This window comes from Electrona antarctica, assembly GCF_951216825.1.
Source record: "Electrona antarctica genome assembly, chromosome: 5".
In the NCBI taxonomy this organism is placed as follows: Eukaryota; Metazoa; Chordata; class Actinopteri; order Myctophiformes; family Myctophidae; genus Electrona; species Electrona antarctica.
This window is the reverse complement of record NC_136810.1, coordinates 41,288,304-41,310,560: the sequence shown is the minus strand read 5'-3', so window position 1 is coordinate 41,310,560 and position 22,257 is coordinate 41,288,304. Positions and strand designations below refer to the sequence as shown.

General features: G+C 41.5%; 1 protein-coding gene across 1 annotated transcript in view; it reads left to right on the top strand.

The window, feature by feature from the left end:
* Positions 1–17,709: 17,709 nt before the first annotated feature.
* The window catches only part of LOC306923040 (copine-8-like), a gene marked incomplete at both ends in the record, with an annotated part of 134,515 nt that continues 129,967 nt past the window's right edge, over positions 17,710–22,257 (top strand). The window contains one exon of the mRNA XM_079501023.1: positions 17,710–17,792. Within this exon, the coding sequence (XP_079357149.1) occupies positions 17,710–17,792 (83 nt within the window). The remainder of the gene's footprint in view (positions 17,793–22,257) is intronic.

Below are 22,257 nucleotides of genomic sequence, written 5' to 3'. Positions count from 1 at the left end.
ACGAATAGTTTATGCCGTTTGCTTTGATTGAATAATTAATTGAACACGTACGCCGTAATATGATTTGATTTGGGTGATTTGGGTGTTTTAAATAAAGTGTTTGTGTTGATTATTGTGCATTAATCTAATTAATAGGCCTATTATACTAAGAAGGATAAAGATGGGGAAAAGAGACTTTTTCCAGTACAATAATATTTCAAGCTTACACATATAAATAAATTACATTAATCTGTGCTGCAGATCAAACAGCAGTGACAAATTAAGAACTATGTGCAAAATGTATCAGGTCTCCGAGACCCGATGAGGGGTGCATACTTAGTTTAGACTAGTCATTGGTTAAACATGGGTTAAGGTTATGTTTAGGTGTGCTGCCCCGTGGGAGGTTAGGTTTAGGGTGAGGGTTTGAGATAGGTTGTAGTTGTAGGACTAATGACTGGTCTAACCAATGACTAGTCTAAACCAAAAACTGTCTAAACTAAGTACTGCACCCCCCGATGAAGACCAGAGGCAGGCGAGGTGGGCGGGGCGTTACTATGGGCGGGTCTTTGTCTATAGACGGACGTAGTTTAGAATCATGCGCCTGCCATAAATAATATCTCAATGAGCGAGGCTCTTAAATTGAAAGCCGTTTTGGTTGGAAGTAAAAACCTGCTATTTAACGTCGCGATTGTCATTAATCCACCCAAAACATACTTTTTGTAAGTGAAATACTATCGTTTAGAATATCAGAGGTTCCCAACCACTGGTACTAGTACCACTAGTGGTATTTGAGCCCCCCTCTGGTTGTACGCAGAGGAGTCGCCCAAAAAAGGAGAAAAAAGACAAAAGTGGAATGAAATATTTATATTAACACATTATGTGCCCTTTTAATCTTTCAAAATGGTGACCCAGGGTGCCCACTTTTTGACATTTTTTACCAAGACGTCCACAGACGTCCTGGGCACTACATGCGGTAATTCATAGGACGTCTGTGGACGTCTTGGGCACAAAATGTGTACAGCCTGGTAGTTCTTCATGACAGAACACCTAGCCGTTAATAGAAGATTTGAGGATGGATTAATCACATTAGAAATATATTATCACTGCTGTCCCTGGCATATCTAAAAATTATTTCACTATTATAAAGGTTGGACTTGTTACCGCTGCCAGAATACTGTTGCGTCATTGGAAGGTCCCCAGAACATGGGCTTAAAGAATGGAATGAAGAAATGATCAAATGATCATATGAATATATGTTGGGCAGGGTAGATGGAGAAAGTAAAATGAAAGAGACATGGGATGAGTTCTGGATGTATATGAACCTTAAATGATTTCCTTGTTATTTTTCTTCTTTTTATTTTTTATTTTAACTGTTATGTTTCTTCTTGTTTAAGGTATGTTGTAATGTTTGTAATGCTGCTTTGTACTGAACCTAGATTTTGTACGATTTTGAAAAACAAATACAAATTTGAATTATAAAAAAAGAAATATATTATCAGTTGTGCTGATTAGCCCTGCAAGACCCATCGTTGCAAATATACAACCTATTTTAATTAATTAATAAAAATCTGTTATTTTTTCACCTAAACATCATCATTGATGTTCATTGCAATGCCATTGGTCAGGGTTCATGTGTTTGGTCCGACGGAGCATTGGTCCGAACGACAACCTACCTCAAACCCTAACCTCCCCCGGGGCAGCACACCTAAACCTAACCCCAACCCACTCCCGACCCCCAACGCACCTCGGACCAATGCTCCTTCAAATCAATGCTCCGTCGGATCATAGTATGCCTCCACAGAGGCTGAAATTCACACAACTTCAAAATCTCTGGACTTTGACCCTGATAAAAGTAAGTAAAATGCCTGTAATATATGCATTTTGTGATCATTAGAATGTCTAGAACATGTTTTATTTATTATTGTGAAAGATATCCCCAAAATGTAAATTATTAATTTATTATTAGTATTTTAATTTTATTATTTATTATTATAAATGTGCATAAAATTTGCTCTTTTTTTTTTTACATAATTTCCTCTACAAAGTACTAGTCGTACAAGTAGTAGTAAGGTTGAAATCTCTTTTTTGCAAGTAGAAATATATACGGTTCTTGCAGGGCTATTTGACAGTTTCGTCAGAGAAGCAGCGAAATTGGCTTAGGAATGGATACAAAAACAAAACAATTCAAAGGGGAAAAAATCCTCCTGTGTTAAAGGGGAATTCAACTCATTTTCAACATTTTACTATGTCATTAATATATGATGATGTCATCAAGATGTGATTCAGACCAGAAACACAGAATGGGGGGACCTTTTTATTATTTCCACACAACAGCGCTAAGGTATATTAATGTCTGACATAGTAAAATGTTGAAAATGAGTAGAATGCCCCTTTAATAGCTGAATAGGATGGGGCAGGTCTACACTCCTGTATTTGAACATGTTATACAAAGGTTGAAAACCCATGGTTTAGATAATTCAACCCCCCGCCTGCCTCTGATTGGCCTACCGACACAGCCGGTGTCTCCGAGGTGGAAGATACATGCTGGATAGTCTGCTGCGCGAGGTTACTCCGTGGTGGGAAATAAATAAATAATACAAGTCAAGTACGATATATAATAGCTACAAGAGAATGATAGCTTGGCACGCGCGACAGCAACTTTTGTAGAAGAGGTCAACTAATATTGTTTATGCCGTTGGCCTGTTTATTTGTATACATGTGTAAACTTTAAACATTATTGTACTGTAAAAAAAAAAGTATCTTTTCCCTTGATCTTTTTTAGTATAATAGTATTAGTTTACTATAATTAGATTAATACACGATAATCAACACTAACACTTTAATTTAGAACACAGCCAAATCAAATCATAGTACATAGGCCTACGTGTTCAATCAATTATTCAATCAAAGCAAACGGCACAAACAATATTAGTTTGCCTCTTCTACAAAAATTTAAGTTACAAATTACTGTCGCGTGTTGCCATTCTCTTGTACTTGTATTATTTCCCACCACGGAGTAGCCTTGCATCTCGGAGGACAGGCAAGACGGGCAGTGTCGGTAGGCCAATCAGAGGCAGATGGGGCGTTACCATGTCTATGCTCGGACGTAGAAAGAATATACGCAGAGATGAGGCAGCCAATCAGGACGATGGGTTGGTGAGAGGTCGGCTAGAGGCAAAAAGTGTGTGGTTGTCTAGAGATGAGGCAGCCAATCAGTAGGGATGGGTCCGATTAATCGATTATCGTTAAGGACCCGAAATTGATTATTACAATTAATAATCGATGAAAGAAACATGCGCAGTTGAGACCAGGAAGTTGTACATGCCCAAATTTGTGCATGTCCAACTTCCTGGTCTCAACTGCGCTTGTTTCTTTCCTTCCATGGAGCACCATGGAGCAACATGGTGTCGCCTGTATGGTCTTCACGTCTCGTCCTCTTTAGACAGTCCTTGGCCTACAGCCGCCAAAGCCAAACATCGCAGACCATTAGCTCTGGCCCATAGCCTTCTACTGATTCTACCCTGCAGTATAAGGCTATGGGACTTTCAGTTTTAAATCTCAAATCGAAATCAGACCAGCCTCTCCTCTTTAGCGTATTTTAAAAGAACGTTTTGCTACTCACCAAAACAAAGGCGGGTTGTGTCATTAGAAAGCCTTCTTTCCTTAGTGGACGCACTCTGAGCCCCCCACCACACGTATAAACGGTACTTTTTGGCCAAAACGGGATTTTGTTTCCACTGGAAAAAAAATACTTTTAGTTACTCCGCTGCGCCCTCTACCGATATTGCCCAGAGAACTGCCTCAAGAGAATATTTTTCCTCCGGTGAAAAGAAATCCCTTTCTGTCCAGAAAGTACCGTTTATACGTGTGGTGGGGGGCTCAGAGTGCGTCCACTAAGGAAAGTAGGCTTTCTAATGACACAACCCGCCTTTGTTTTGGTGAGTAGCAAAAACGTTATTTTAAAATACGCTAAAGAGGAGAGGCTGGTCTGATTTCGATTTGAGATTTAAAACTGAAAGTCCCATAGCCTTATACTGCAGGGCAGAATCGTAGAAGCAGTAGAAGGCTATGGACCAGAGCTAGCCGCAATTTGCAACTCTAGATTTTTTTATAATGGGATGAATCTAGAGTTGCAATACCCTCCATTGACTCCCCACTCATCATTTTGCGTTTGTGATCTGCTTGTCTTAAACGACGTTAAACTCACCAACATTGCAGCTGTAGTCCAAGCTTGAATTATTCTCTTTCAATCTGCCGAGCTTGTTTTTCATAAAAATCCCCCGTAGACATGTTATGAGCTACTTTCTGTCAAGAAATTCTGTGCAAGTGATTCTTTTTCTAAGTGCTGGAGTTTGGAAGCGCTCGTCGTAAGTCACTGAATGTCCCTGCATGCATCTGTTTCGCATTTGCACATAATGCAGGAGGCAGCAGCGCGACCCCTTAATACAAACGAGCGCTTCCAAACTCCAACATTTCTTCTTCTTGACAGAAAGTAGCTCATAACATGTCTACGGGGGATTTTTATGAAAAACAAGCTCGGCAGATTGAAAGGGAATAATTCAAGCTTGGACTACAGCTGCAATGTTGGTGAGTTTAACGTCGTTTAAGACAAGCAGATCACAAACGCAAAATGATGAGTGGGGAGTCAATGGAGGGTATTGCAACTCTAGATTCATCCCATTATAAAAAAATCTAGAGTTGCAAATTGCGGCTAGACCAGAGCTAGCAGACCATGCACCACCCACTTCCTATTTATTTTAAATTATGTTTACCTACGCAGTTACTTCATCCTCTAATGTTTAACTTGCACTATATTTATTTGTGTGATAATTTGGTTGTTTGTGTTGTCTCTGTTTTTGTCTTGTTTTAATTGTCATACATTTTACAGTTTGTGTTGAAATTAATTAGTTAGTTTCTGTTTCAAAATATTGTTTGTTGTATATGAAGATGCTATCATACTGCAACACATAAGATAAATAAATATGGTTAAAAGTAAATTAATTATGTAAATGACTGTTAGTATGCTGGTTATATAGTTTAAATGTCCAGTCCAGACAGAGGGTAAATATCGTAATGATTTGTGACAAACCTGGCAGATCAGAGGTGACTTGAGGAGTGAGGAACTCCAGCTGTCTGTGTTGCAGATCTATTTGTTGTTGGTATTGTACGATAGTTCTGACAAACACAGCTAATATGTCCTCTGCAACGGCGGTCAGTCGTTCATTGACGAACAGCCTCAACGTCTCTATGTCACACATTGTTACTTTAGTTACACTAATATACTAATGAATGCTGTTTTTATGTTCTTTTACTGACAGAAGAATCCCACGAGAAGAACTTTACTGAAAATAAACGAGGCAACATAAACAATGAAAATAACTTCCGGGTCAACGAGGTTTGGTTAATTTCTCGCATGTCAAATAAATACTGATCCTGTTGGTCATTAATATGCTTGTGCGCCCCCTGCTGCTGGGAGACGGGTATGGCTCTTGGGTTCAAAACGAACATTTTCACCGACATTCCTCAAGTAAATGAGGCGATCTAAGCTAAAAAGGGTGCGTGGCCCAAAATAAATTGCAAAAGTAATCGTTCAAGGTTTTGTATGATCCTTAGGTTCATCCAGAGCCAATTAAGGCACACACACACACACACACACACACACACACACGCACACACACACGCACACACACACACACACACACACACACATGCTGAGCTTACATATATTCATGCTCCCACTTCTCTCATAAATCATATTTTTTTTGGCAAAAATATGTTTTTGACTTGTCGTTTAATTTCATGGATATGGTTAAAAGCATTGTAAACCCTGTTTCTAAATAGGCTATACACGTCTGCATGTTTATATAGTGTGTCTGCGCACGTGTCCCGCCACTTTTAAATGTACCACTACAACACTGGCTATAGTGTTATAGCATACCATTCAACGCATATAAAAACATAGCCTACTCGCTTTTGAAGGAATTAAATATATGATTGGATGAGAAAATGAGTTGTCAGAGAAAACAAGAGTTGAAAATGTTTTTGCATAGATAGTGGGGGTAGTAGCTGGCCTCCACAACCCCAATCTCATATTAATTGTATAGCTTGTTTTTCTCTGCCATTTAATCAGAACCAATGTCCCCTTTCCCCTTCAAATATCAGAAGCGGTTTCATGTAGAAAGTAAAAGAAGCCAAGGCCACACAGTTCCGCATTAAAGATGTTCTCTCTTATACATGTGTTTATTCTTCCTTGAGTTCAGCAGTTGCTTAAAATTGATGTGAAACACATCTTTGTACGAGCACTATACTGTAAAGAGAAAACAAGAAAAATCAAGATTCCCACATCAATACTAATACTACTTGTCTCAGGTGCCAGTAGGCCTACAGTGTTTAACTGAATAATTACAATTTAGGCATTTAGCAGACGCTCTTAATCCAGAGCGATTTACATTAAGCAAGAACAAAAAAGCATGGGAATACATCACATAAAAAAAGCATTTATCATGAAACATGCGTAAACACCATGTAGGCTATAATGTGTATTGTGTAACAATGTTTGTTCACTCTCAAATGTACTACTGTAACAACCCCCACAACTGTGTTTAGCGAACACCCCCAATCGCTGTAAGTTTTGTAGTCTACTCTCTCCCTCTGATCCCCACAAGGAGTTCTCGTTCTCAGTAGTTCCCGTAGTAATTGTTATGATATTAGCCCATGCACAGTACATCTTAGTCTATGTACTTGAACTTGAGATACAGTGTACGTGATATGTATTGTGTACTGCCGGTACTGTAGCATACTTTATAGATAGGCTACGAGAGACATCTATAGGCGACAGCAAGGTCAGCCTTGCTGCAGTAAGCACGTTCTTCTGTCTCATATCTTATTGTTACGTCATTATGATCCAGCACTATATATGTTTCCTGTTTGTGTAATAAACTTTGTGAACCTTAGCGTGATACTGTCTCGTGTCTCGTTAATTTGTTCTAACGGGTACCCGCCGGCCGCCGCCGCAGTCGCCGTACCAAAGTAATACTTCAACAGGATTGTCACACACCACCCAGCCTGCACACACTACCTGTCTGTCAAACCAGAAGAGGGTCCAGTATTTAGATTACAACAGTAATGTAGGCCTACTGTAAGTTTATCTTTCTCAATAGTTCCTGTAGTAATGTAGGCCTACTGTAAGTTTATCTTTTCTGAGAAGAGGGCCTTTGAATTCTGCCTGCGTGCTGTACGCCTGACTGTAGACTAGTTTTCCCAGGTCAGGAAATGTATACCGGTACTTCAAATTCACTATGCATGCAGCCACTTTCTTTCTTACAGTATGCTAAACATGCCAACTATTTTGTGCCGTGACTGCCGTCCCTGTAGCGTACTTATCCAACAAACGTATACCTGAGTGAATGTTTTATGGCAGTGGTTTTAAACCTGTTTCATATCAAGGTCCATTATTCAGCATCATTCTTTTTTTAATGTTTTTTTTGTGGCTTTCGCCTTTATTTTATATTTTTTATGGAGGGACAGACAGTAGGCTGACAGGAAATGGGGAGAGAGATGGGGGGAAGACATGCAGTAAAGGCTGTTGGGATCGGGAGTCGAACCCGCAGCACACTGCCAGACTGGATTACCAGCCAAGGTGCCTGGACCACTGATTTAGCCTGACTCAGACCCAAAACTAAAGAATATTTTGTTATCGTTGGATAAGATTTTGTCCAGTAATTCCATGCTGTATTGATGTTGGTAGCCTACCATTAGGAGAGATAACAGTCAAACGTTGATCAAAGTAACAATTCTTCTATATTCTCTAATTGTATAGACTGAAGTAATGCAGCTTTTTAACAATAATTTAACTCTTGAGAGCTTAAAAGTTAAAGTAAAAGATCTATTAAGGGTCCATTTGATTACCATACTAACTCTACATAATTTAGCTGGGGACCACTCATGGAACCCACTCAAGGACCACTGGTGGTCCCCTGGACCTGCTGCACTGGTTGAAAACCACTGTTTTGTTGGACCATATTTGTGTGTGAAAGTGTTTCATTTTCTATTTCTATCCTCATGGAAGCTATTAATATATATATATTTTTTAAAGGACACTATGAAGTATACATATGACTTTCGACAGTGGATTTCAACTCTAGTCCTGGGCATACAGTCAAAGTCAAACGATTTGTCACACACGTTACCTCAGTGAAATTTGTTCTCCGCATTTGACCCATGTCTTGGAGCCAAGGAGCGGTGAGCTGCAGCCTTGCAGGAATCATCCTGATTAGTTGATTTGACCCCCAAATCCAAACCTTTGATGCTGAGTGCCAAGCACGGAGGAATTGGGTCCCATTTTTACAGTCTTTGGTATGACCTGGCCGGGGATCGATCACCGACCTCCCAGTTTCAGGGCGGAAACTCGAACCACAAGGCCACTGTCTGGTTCATACAGAGCAGTGAGAGCACCACTTGTTTTTAATCTAGATAAACCACAGACTAATTTAAACCTGGGAACACAATCACCCCTTATTATATAGCAAACCAGCAGTATGGATCAGTGAGTGGCATTGAGAACCACAGTTTCAAGTGACATACAGTACATGCTATTACATGTGTGACCAGCAGAGATTGTGGCTGTGAGTGGAAATTACCACAAGATGGCAGAAGTACGATACAGTATTTCCTAGGACTGCCTTCATGACTAGAATGGAAAATGTTACTATACATTCTCAGTTGGCAAAAAAGTGGGATATAGCCTACTGCCAGTGCCAAGATGCTGTGTGTGTGTGTGTGTGTGTGTGTGTGTGTGTGTGTGTGTGTGTGTGTGTGTGTGTGTGTGTGTGTGTGTGTGTGTGTGTGTGTGTGTGTGTGTGCGCGCGCGTGCGTGCGTGCGCGCGCGCAGGCATGACCAGTAGGCCTATAATATAACATGAGGGTTTTTTTCTCTGTGCAGTTGCCAAACTGTCATGTTGCTTCTCACTCGGCAGGAGTAGCCTACATTACGTTCTGCATGAATTGCACTCATTTCACAGCGTACTGTTCTGTAGCCTACATAAAGCAGAGACTTGGCAATTGTTGACTAAAGCTATGATGACTAAAACTATGACTAAATATATTGACAATGTTGTGAACAAATACAAACTAGACAAAAATGTTAGGGAGAATACAAAAATGTATTGGAGAAGAGATCCAGTTGTATGCTAGGTTGCATTCTGAAAATAGCAGATCTACAAGCTCACAACACGTCGCAGCGCAACGTGCTGTGAGCTTGTAGATCGGCTATTGTCATCATGCAACCAAAGTGTACAATCTGCCATTACATGACATCAAGGCCTGCCAAAACACATTTTAGTCGACTAAATCAACTGTAGATTTAAAATCGTATGATATTTAGTCGACTAAAACTAGACACTAAAACATGTCAGGTGACTAAAATATGACTAAATCTAAATACATTTTTAGTCAAAAGACTGACTACATCAACATTTGCTGTAAAATGCAACCCTACTACTGATGTATGCCTGCCAGACACAGACAGGACAGGAAGAAACAGCACGGTGTCCATGCATGGGAGAGTGCAAGGAATGTCAATATTGGTTTTATCCATGCCTAATCATTCAGACACCTGCCTTCAGCCTTCCGGAGACCATAGTCCAGGGGGTATTGCACCAATGAGGATTACTCTGAATTTGTGCCTATCATGCTTATTTCTCTCTTCCAACTTTGCATAATATACTAACATTTTGGTCACGTAGCATTGCCATTCCAGCCTTGATCGACAGACATTCCATTTTAATATGTAGCCTATCTTCTATTAAATAGATTTCAATATACAGTATTGAAAGTATACCCTATTAGACCTTCAATGACGGAACCCGGCAGGTATTAGGTAAAATAAAGTCTATTTTACCTGCTGTATCAGTATGCCCATGTTCCATACGGTATATCTGTATTTCAGCCAAATGTTTACCCAGAGTGAAAAACAAAAAAACATTTAAATTAAATGTGCCCCATTAAAACTGTGGATGGATCTTTGCACTTCGTCTTTGTGTATTGGAAGAGTCCTTGCCGATCAGCAGCAATGCTGCCACCTCCAGTCAGAGGCGTCATTTCATGCACAGTATGGGTGTTTCTTATTGTCTTATAGCTAGGCAATGGCTGTTTCCGAAATCACTCCCTATACTCCATTTTGTAGTGGTCTCTGAATGCATATAGTGATAATATTGGACCGCAGGTCACACAATAAAGAAACTCTGGATTCCTTGGATGACCCAACTCCCCATATAGGCCACGGCCATTTATGCCTCAGGCTACTAGAGTTTTTGGAATCACATGTTGAGGGGCCTATAATAGAGCTCACATCCAAAAGCACTTTTCCTTCTGCCAGAGGGCGTCTCACAAACAAATCTGAAAAGCTAACCGCATGTCATAGAAACACTATTCCCCACCACAACCGCATGTCATAGAAATACTATTCCCCACCACAGAATCTAGTGGTCCTTGTGAGTCACATAAAGGACCTGAATTCAAATCCAGCTCCTGTCTCATGTCTCCCAGGTCTCCCATGAAGAATAAAAGCATAACAAATTAAATTGTATACACTTTTATTTATTCTTTTTTTTTTTTTTTAATTCAACATCCCCAAAAAACCTGGAGATGCCTTAACCCATTCAGAATGGGAACCCCTTTTGGTATATACAGTATGTTATACTTTAGCTATTGAAAAATAGCTCATAGCGTGGCACCGAGTGTCGCGCTACAAGCTTGTAGATCTGCTAATCTTTACATATTTATTTATTTTCAGATGGGGGTCGGCGACCAATTACATATAATGTTTGGGGTCCTTGACATGAAATAGTTTGAACCACTGACATAGGTTTTTCGGAAAACTGTCATGATTTAGAAGACATTTTGTAGAATCTGGTATCAGTCCTAAATGGGTAAAGTTTCCAAACGGGCCTCAGGAAGTCTGTAAAGAGATATTTTTGATATTTTGATTTTCAACACACAGCATCATGTTACATAATTCAAATGAACGTTGAATGCCACACCTTTGATTACACTCAATTGAGTTTAACTTCTATCAGACATGCTATGCTGATGTATGATTTGGCTGGATATAAACCAGAAGGAAAACAATACATAAACTCAGCACACAAAGTTCGGAAACTTAACTTCGGTCCATTATTTCTCCACTTTAATAATACCAATTGGTATTGTATCATTTATTTAATTGTTGATTAGTCACCTTTACAACGAGGTATAGCATGTAGGGATCGGACATTCCTGGACTGAGTAACACTGCTAAACGTGTGGATTGCACCCCCAAAACATTTGCCAAAATGGCAAATGGTTGGTATTCAACCCTTGCTTTGAGTTGCATAGTGGATTGGATGATTGCACTCTCCCACAGTAATAAGGAAAAAACAACACCGATCGACTGGGCAGATCTGATGGTGAAGGGCAGTGCGTTCCAGAGCCTGGGGCCCGCAGCCGCAAAGGCACGGTCACCCCTACTTCTCTTGCTGGTCGTAGGCTCGACCAGCAGCCTGGAACTCAGTAGCGGGTGGAAGATCCAAAAGCAGCCACAACACTTGGCACCTCCTTCTCATGCTGGTTACTTTAGCCACATTTTGCTGTGGGATGGCGATAGCATCCCATTTCTTGGGGTGTTGTCTTCCTGGGACGGCCACTTCGTGGTCTGTCTTTGACTTCACCAGTCTCACGGAACTTGGTCATAAATTTTGAAATGGTATCAGGGCTGACACCAAATAATGCTGCCACTCTGTATGCTGCAGGAACACCAGCTTCCACTTGCCCTATTGCACGGGCCTTTTACAAACGTGGAATCTTTCCACCATGTTGCTGCTGCTTGGGGCATAAACAAAGTCAAGAAAGTGGCAGGACCCGTTATGTGCCTGGCACACACCTGTGACTGAGTGGCATACACCTGTGACTGGCACACACCTGTCAGCACTTGAAGCTCAAAACGAGAGTGGATGCCAACAGAATAATATTTCATTTTGGCAATTTGTTTGGGGGTGCAACCCACACGTTTAGCAGTGTTACTCATTCCAGGAATGTCGGATCCCTACATGCTATACCTTGTTGTAAAGGTGACAAATCAACGATGAATGAATGAATGAATGAATGAATGAATTAATTAATTAATTATATAAGATACAATACCAATTGGTATTATTAAAGTGGAGAAATAATGTACCAAAGTTAAGTTTCCAAACTTTGTGTGCTGAGTTTTAGTAGCCACTGCCTGCCGTTGTGTGATGGAGTGACTTAAGTGAGCTAGGCCTATATGGAATGAGGAGCTAAAAAAGTGACCAGATTTTGAGGGGCTGCCATCGTCCAGCCTTCAGAAAAACTGAATTCATTTTTATTTTTCTCATCCAAAATGAGTTAATAGCACAGGCAGACTTTACACATACTACTAGAGCATGTCTGTAATTAATATCAGAGCTGAAATCGACATGTAAATATGAAATAAATGCTTAAACATAGCTATGTGTAATGTACAGAAGTGAACCTTTCAGGCCTGTTTTCTCAACTCGCTGTTTTCTGCAAGACATTACTCTATAAGCCATATCTCCAAAACTGGTGGGTCAAACTGAACAACCAATATGAAAATTTGAAGCTATATTCCCTGCTTTCATAATATGACATGTGTTTGATTGCTAATATTGCTGGTGGTGTTTTTCCCCTCCCCCCCGATCAATCACAAATGTTTGATCAAACCACACACACACACCGATGGAACCGTGCCACCTTGAAATGGGCTCTGAAGCTACATATCGCTGGGCGCGCTGATTTACTGGTTCCACTTCCATCTACATCCGGGCATTCAAGGTGTTAATTGAGGGGTTGGCTCAGGTGGCCCTTTCTCTTTTGGCTTTAAGTTGCATCACATTCGCAGCTGTCTAAACCCCCAGCAATGGCATACTGAGAGTGATCTTGCGTGAAATTACACTAATAGGCTATCGACTTTTCCTCCTGACACAACGCTTTATTTTTAAACATGTTGTGCAATGACTTGGAAGTGCTACAATTGAAAATTACTATACGTATAATCCAATTTACATCCTTAAAACCTCTCGGCTGTCCACCTCATGAACAGCTCTCAGCTTGTAAATGGAGACCTAAATGGTCTCCGGTTCCAACTCCGATGTTTTTGATTTCCCCCCCTGGACCCCCCTGGGGTTTAAGAGGTTAATAATAGGCTACATAATTGAGTGATTTATGCATGTCCATTACCCTAGGCTAAATCAATTCGCACATTTTTACTTGCGCAAGCAGAGCGCACAAGTACTGTAATCGGCTGCGTATGTCAGTGGTGTCAACTATTCAACTAGTCGACTAGTAAATCTAGTCGACCTTGTTGGTAGCCTACTAGTTGATAAGGGAAAAAATATATATATAGGCTATATATATCTTTTTTTTTTCTTCACGATTTTGTAGGCCTCAAGATCAGGTAGATTATAGTTAGCCTATAGTCACCAATGTACACAGTTTTTAAATGTACAAATATTTATTTCAAAATATTATTACATAATAGGTAGTTAAACAACTAGTCGACTAGTAAACTAGGCAACTAGTCAACTAGTAAAAATGACTAGAAGTGAATGCCCTACTATATGTATGTATGTATGTATGTGTGTGTGTGTGTGTGTGTGTGTGTGTGTGTGTGTGTGTGTGTGTGTGTGTGTGTGTGTGTGTGTGTGTGTGTGTGTGTGTGTGTGTGTGTGTGTGTGTGTGTATGTATGTATGTATGTATGTATGTATGTATGTATGTATGTATGTATGTATGTATGTATGTATGTATGTATGTATGTATGTATGTATGTATGTATGTATATGTATGTATGTATGCATCCGATCCAGAAGAACACAGTTTGCTGGCCACTGCTACAGAGCTGACAAAGAGGTTATATCTTCCCTTCTTATCTGGAGTCCTGCCTCAAAGCAGACCAGAGGTAGAAAACTGTCGTTCCCTTCCACATGCATCAGTAAGCAGGAACTGGGGGTGGCAATGAAGGACCGGAAAGTCTGGCGTGGCATTGTGAAATCCAGGATCTCGACCACGGTCGAAAAAAGATGATGATGTATGCAAGTACATTTCCCATTCACTTGACCGGGCACAAAAGTCACTTGTCCGGAGCACGAGCACACAAATAGGCCTACATTTTAAATCAACTAACTGTAAGTTGGTTTTACTTGGTGAATACATGTTTTTTAATATTAGGTGAATATTCTAAGTTTGCAAGTTAATAGCCCTAGCTTAGAATGTCTATGATCTTACATATATTTCATGTATTCCAAATACACAGCCATAGATCGGTCCTATCCGTTAGCAGTCTGACCTCGTCTGCATTTAAACTTGTAGCACTGCCTGTGCACTCACCCAATAATTAATTCTTAAGACTTTGAGTAGTTTTGGGGACTAGTTTCATATTAATTTGAAAGTTCTGGCAGAAAATGTGTATTTAGTCAAATATCTCCACTTATCCACGAGAACATTCTCTCCGGCGAGCGGCCTGGAATGAGTGCAGGACTGAACACATCAAAACTTCCCTTTAGGAAGCACAACTGTATGGGGCACACAAAATAGGTTGTGTGATCAATGACAATTACAATTATTGGTTTCGATAGCACATCAGTGAGCTGGATGCAATCCTACCTGGAGGGGAGAGAACAGATGGTGGAAGTGAACGGAACACTGTCCCCCCCCCTCCCAGTGAGCTGTGGCGTTCCACAAGGAAGCATACTAGGGCCTCTACTGTTCCTAATATATGTAAACGACATGACTTCAGCCTGTGACTGCAACTTGTTCCTGTTCGCAGATGACTCAGCACTGCTGGTCTCGGACAGGGACAAACTGCAGGTTGAAAATGCCCTCAGCTCTGAACTCGGTAGAATCTGCACCTGGCTCGCTGATAACAAACTATCTTTACACCTGGGAAAAACTGAATCCATTCTCTTTGGCTCTATTAGTAATCTCAGCAAGGCAAATGGCTTCTTGGTTAGAGTGGGTGACAATGTTATCACACGTAAAGATGAAATTACCTACCTAGGTTCCATCCTGGAGGCTAATCTTTCCGGTGATAAAATGGCCACCAACGTAATCAAAAAAGTCAACCATAGAACAAGATTCCTCTACAGGATCTCCTCACTGGTCAACAAAAACACCTTGAAGACCTTAACAGGAGCCCTTGTACAGGGTTTCTTTGACTATGCATGCACCTCCTGGTACCACAGCACCTCAAAGGCCCTTAAAACCAGGCTCCAGACTTCCCAAAACAAACTGGTCAGGCTCCTACTTGATCTAGCCCCCCGAACCCACCTCACCCCTGCCCACTTCGACAGGCTGGAATGGCTTAGGGTCGACGACAGAGTACAGCAACTTGCAATGGGTCTGGTCCACAAGATTCGATACACCACCAAGATACCCATGTACCTGTCTAGATACTTCCTTAATGTTAACGAAGTCCACACCCACAACACCAGAGGGAGTGCAACGAACCATGTACAACCCAGATTCGGCACAAACAAGGGACTAAATTCTTTTCGCTCCTATGCCACCAAAATGTGGAACGCCCTACCAACTGTCATTAAGACATGCGAATCCCTTGACTCCTTCAAAACCGCTCTCAAAGGGCACCTACGGATGGCTGCAATTCGAAACTGGCCCCCGTAAAATCTGAATCCCCCCCCCGCCCCCCCCCCCCTTTTTTCCCCTCACTGTATATATTTCTTTTCCCTTTTTACCTCCTTTTTGATGAATTCCTGTTCTGTCTATAGAAGTGTCTATTTGTGTACGTCTCTAAATGTTTTGATGATTTGAACATGGTGGACCCTGTTGGAAACAAGTGTAATGCTTAATTGGGTCGTCCACTCACAGTTAACAGCCTTTGTATTGAGTTTGTGCTTGAAATGTACTGTAATTCTGCAAACTGTTAATAAATTCTTCAATCAATCAATCAAACCCAACACCAATCGCAACACACCTGTCAATTGTGTGCGCCATAATGTTTGTGCTTCCCAAACGTCGACTGTTCCCAAAGGAAGCTTTTATATTTTCAGTCTATCTTTTCCTCATGTAAAAGTGGCGATATTTTACATAACATATGTTTTCTGTCAGAACTTTCACATGGATATGAAACTAGAGGACAATATCTGAATTAATTACTGGGTGAGTATACACGCAGTGCTACAAGTTTACATGCTGACGTGGTCAGTCTGCTAACTGCTCTGATAGGACGGAATAGTTGTCTGGCTACGCACTACAGAAAAAGTGAAACCAAGAGTCACTTAATGCACTTGTCCGGGAAAATGTAATACTTGTCCCGGACAAGCCTTAATGTCAAGCCCTGATGTATGTAGCCTATGTAGATATTTCATAGGTACTTTGATGTGTATTATTGATGTTTTATTTGCTGTTCCAAAATGTGACATTTACGATGTAGTATTGAAGTGTAATTTTATTTCTGCCTCCAGTTCCCACTTGTAAAAGAGACTCAATGTGGTTTTACTGGTTAAATAAAGGCTAAATAAAAATAAATAAATGTCGGGGTAGGAATGGTGGTCCCTTATTGGCTGTTGATGGTAACGTAACTAAGGTACGTTTCAAGGTTGGTACAGTATAAGGTCAATAACAGGTCTAAAGGATTTAGAACAGCATTGTAATAGACATTAGTAGCAATGTGTGCCTATAGCGATGATTTGATTGGCTGAGCAAAGTACATTGAAGATAAAAGTGAGGGCAGAAAAGTGAAGGCCAAAAGTGATTGGCCGGAATGACATTTGTGATGTTGATTGGCTGAGCACGGAATGTGATGTATGATGATGTACGATGATAAGAGCGCCCCTCACTTCACAGTTCACACAAGTGTGATCTTTGAGGGGCACTAGCCCCTCCTATGTCCAGCTTTTAGTGTGTGTACACAAACTTTGTCCTACACGGACATTACATTCCCTTTGACAATTAATTGACAATTTTACATCATAGTGTAAACACACATTGCGTAACACAAACATTGATCTGTTGTAGGATTTTAACTGTCGGTAAGAAGTCGGCGATGATGATGTACGATGATAAGAGCGCCCCTCACTTCACACGGGTGTGATTTTTCTAATTAACGTTTAATTGACATCTGTCAATGTCCGGCACAGTTGGGCCGATCATCGTGCAATTTTGCTCCCTCCCTGACCAAGGAAGAGCCTCTGTCCTCTGCCCCTAATTTCGCACGCACGCACGCACACACACACACACACACACGCACGCACGCACGCACGCACACACACACACACACACACACACACACACACACACACACACACACACACACACACACACACACACACACACACACACACACACACACACACACACACGTATAATATGGGATTAACTGGCTAAACATATGTATTTCTTCGTTAATTAATGGACGGCGACATTTCTTCTCTTTAGTTCAACCACACACACTGACACAGCAGCCCCTCCTCCCTAGCTGCCTGTCACTCAATATAGCATGTTGTACTATAGTGTAATGTGAGCGCGAGGCATCTTGGAGCGAGGCGCGCAGAGCGCGTAGACACGCTGCTATATCCCTCTCCGATTATAGACAGAGCGAGAACACGTTTTTAGACCATTTCTTATTCCATCTCGAGTCGTGCCACTGCAAAGGGACTGCAAGTAGAACAGGGAGATTTCCGACGATATAGGTACCTTGAATGAATATGGCGTGTATTGGGGACTTCGACCCGTTTACCGCTGCCATACCTGCCACCAAAGTTGAACTCTCTGTATCTTGTAGGTGAGTACCACCACCACCACCACCAACAATGTATGTGTCCAACAATGTGCATGCCTGCTATCTTCTGTTTATAACAATAGTCTGGGAATATTCATGCATTCGTATTGTGAATGAATATGTAGCATGCGGCTTCATGTGAATGGAATGTCAACAACAATGTTTCTTTGGTCTGGTTTCAGTGGTTTCGTCTGTTGATTCCGTCCGTGCGCTGTAATGGTGAAAGGGTAGCCCCTTTCGGGAGGGACCCTTTTACCTTTTCTGTATTTTGGACGGCGGTACCGCCGGCTAGGTGAAAGGGTAGATATTTTACTGAGCGAGTTAACGCTGTCCCAGGGCCACTAAAAAGGAATGTTATGTTATGTGCCCCTTTTTGTTTGTGCGATAGCTTTGGAGCTTCCACCACTCACTCGTCCTTCTTCCTTCGTGAAATAAGAGTAACTGAAAACTGTCAAGGAAGAGAAAGTGAAGAGGGAGGCTGCAGTCAGATAATTTATACTTATAAGTTATAAGTGCATTTCCCCAGACAGAGTGTGGTTAGTGGTAGCCTACCTAACCTCGCGTGGTAGTGGTACCCTGCAGCGGTATACGTCATGGGAGACTCCCCCGTTGTAAATGGTGCATTTATATAGCACTTTTACCCAAAGCTAGATTGTGCATTGCAATACCAAACGACTCGCCCCTTCACCAACTCGCCCCCGCGAATTTTGTTAATGTAGTAAACAGTTAATTTAGTATTTCCCTCCCTCTCTGAAATTATCTTGTATACAGATTTATTTGATTGTATAGTAGTCGATCTCTATACTTAAGAAAGAATAACATGACACAGAGACGGTGACTGCTTAATTAAGTTAATTTAGGACCTTCTAGCAGTTAATTAAACACATTTCTTCCATGTAGCCCATGTTTTGTAATGGCATCATCATGCTATTATGCCCATGGATATACAGAGTGAACTTAACAATGATACATTTATATGATAATACCTTTTATATAATCACCAACATGAATTATGTTTGTTATTTACAGATAGGTAGAGTAGTGGGGCGAGTTGGAAAAGGGGCGACCGTACCTGTTACCGCTGAGAGAGTGTGACTGTAATATTCAACCATATAGGCTACAGGCTTTTTCTTTGCTATACTCATGCAACGCAACCCCTCTGAGGAGCAGCTTATAGTCATCAGTCCCCAAAAACTATTTTTGGCAATACAATACACAAATAAAAACAGCTCTTGCCTTCTTTTTTTCACCCCCCTTTTTCCTCCCCAATTTTGTGTTATGCCAACTGATCCCGCCCCCACACACGTACACGCACACGCACGCACGCACGCACGCACGCACACACACACACACACACATTTTGTGTGTCACTCACTGGCACTGTTGTCTCATCCTACTGACTCACCTGCTACCAGGAGGATGTACTCATTCCGCCCCCGGTCCAACACAACACTCCCGGCTGACAGCCAGGTGCTGCCTGGCCCGCCCCAGCCCATAGGAATATACAGCCAGGTGCTGCCTGGCCCGCCCCAGCCCATAGGAATATACAGCCAGGTGCTGCCTGGCCCGCCCCAGCCCATAGGAATATACAGCCAGGTGCTGCCTGGCCCGCCCCAGCCCATAGGACTACGTGCAGTGAGTCAGTCAGTGACAAAATATCGCTGCTCGGCTTTTGATCCATCTCCCAAACACGGGCCTATTGTGGTTGTAGCCAGATGGATGCATCACAGTGGATCCAAAGTTCCAAACCCACAATGGGTGGGAAGGCAGTAAGGCGGGCACCGCTGCCACCCAAGTGCCTGTCAGAGGTTCATTATTGAGGACATCAGCCGTAACCTAGCCTGAATATATGGATATTCAGGTGGATATATCTTTAGTGGGTATATCTATGTGAACACAAATATTCACTGATGTTTTTTCCCTCCGATATAGACCCTTCTCATTTAGTCAGTAAATCCAGGCTTATTGCCAGACATGTCACCTGGGGTTATTCATGCGGAAGCGAACTGACAGATTGATTAGCTCCAGCCTAATATAGTGTACATCAATGAGAGGAGATAACCCCAATCAGCTGCTGCCTGGAGCCCTCCCCCTGCACACACACACACACACACACACACACACACACACACACACACACACACACACACACACACACACACACACACACACACACACACACACACACACACACACCTATGGGAATGGAGTGAAAGGGTGTGAACATGGCCATCACTATTGCTCCATGTCCCGATCTTAGCAATACATATTACTCTTCATGGCATCAGTCTTGGATTGTGTGTTGCTGAATAGAATATTTGAGGATATGATGGTATATGGGTGCTTATACTGTATAGGTCTATCATTCTGTGTCGGGTGGCTACCTACGTACTAATACAGAAATAGCCTCACATTGCCAAACAATCAAAGATATCTTCTTATGTTGATATGGGGATTACTACAGCTTCTAACAAACCTACGGCCACTGCTTTGGAAAGCAATCATGTGAAGGACTTTGAGTTGTTTCTATAATGCATTTCAGTGGTTTTCAACCCTTTTCACATCAACGACCCATTATTTATTCTGCATTTGAGCCACCATTTGATGACATTTAGCCTCTCAGACCCAAAACAAAAATATGTAGTTGTCGTCCACAATTCCATGATGTATTTATGTGGCAGTGGTACCATAGGAGAGACAACAGGCAAACGATCAAAAATAACAGAGCGTAAAATGAGAGCGTAAAATGAAACCAAATGGACCCGTAAGGGTCCATTAACCATTTGGTTTAATTTCATGCTCTCAAGAGTTAAGGATCTATAAGGGTCTATTTGGTTACCATCATTTAATTGGGGGGACCACCTGGAACCCCCTCAAGGACCACTGGTGGTCCCTGGACCACTGGTTGAGAACCACTGACATTTACGAATATAATTGGTTGAGAAAAGCATTTAGAGAAGACCGACTTGTGAGTCTAGACCATAGAGTAATAAAAGCATAGAGACTGAACCGGAGCGATAGCCCCGCCCCCCGCTATTCAAGTCAGTGGAAGTTGCTCAGTGGCGTTTTGAAGCACCCGGAAGAACTGTCTACTTCCACATTTGACCACCAAATTTTGGTGGTCAAATGCAGAAGTGCAAACGAGCGCTCAATGTTAAAGCCCAGCTGCACGGGGTTTCCCGGTCATGAATCCACGGGTCCGCCTGCAATTCACGCTCTAACCACTAGGGCCGGGTGCTTCAACGCTGGAGAGCCTCCCTGGGGGCTTGGTCTAGACCGGAAAGAAAGGATTAGATTTGACATTTTTGAGGGGCACTAGCCCCTCCCATGCCCAGCTGTCCGGGTTTGTGTGAACACAAACATTGAAGACAAAAGTGAAGATGGAAAAGTGAGGACGCAATTTTTCTTTTCTTTTTTTGAGGGGCCTCCTATATTTAGCTATTAGTGTAGATTTTTGTCTTACACAAACATTAAATTCCCATTGACAATGAATGGAGAATTTACGTCATATGTGGATGAGCAAATCGGTATTTGTCCTACACAAACATTAAATTCCCATTGACAATGAATGGAGAATTTACGTCATATGTACATGAGCAAATCGGCTTAGTGTCTATTTTTGTCCTACACAAAGATGAAATTCCCATTGACATTGAATGGGAATTTTTACGTCACGGTAAATACTTTCTTACAAGTACAAGTCCGAAATTCAAAATGTACAAAAGTATTGGTATCAAAATGTACTCAAAGTAGAAAGTACTGCAGAATGTCCCATTTCACAACTTTTCAAATGTATAATTAAAAAAAAATATATAGATCTACAGGCCCACGAGCTTACAGTAGATCAGCCGAAAATGGACAAAATCTATAGGGCTAAAGTTTCAAATAATTGCATTGGATTTTAATATTTGCCTCTGAGATGTAGTGTAGTAGAAGTAGTATTAAAAGTACTGAAAATCTCGACTCTTGCTATTTCCGTCATGGATTTGTCACAGCAGATAGCTCAACTTCCTTGAGGAAGAGAACAAAGACAGTTTCACAGGAAGGTATGCTGCTACCTCATGTCTCCTGCACAATGTTTATAGATCGCCGAAGTCCTGAGGTCACTCGCTCGTCCCCTCGATTCCCCTGGTTCGCGGAAGTAATTTCTCTATGGAGAATAACATGGGCTCATCTTAAAATCGTTTCATATAAGCGTTGTGGTCCAAAAATAAACAAGCTGTCTCGGCGTTATTGACAGGGAGGTGTCTCTGTATCATTTGCGACAGTCAGTCACTCATATATGATAGGCTACAGTCTGTTTCTAGTGAAAATGTAACTAATTCAGTAGCAGTAACAATAGCGTTGATTCTTCATATCGAGTTAAGTGAAGCGGCCTGGATGACATGTTTATTTTTCAAACACAGTTATTATATGAGGCGATCTAAAATCCCCCTATGGGGATTACAATGCAAATAAAAAGTACATG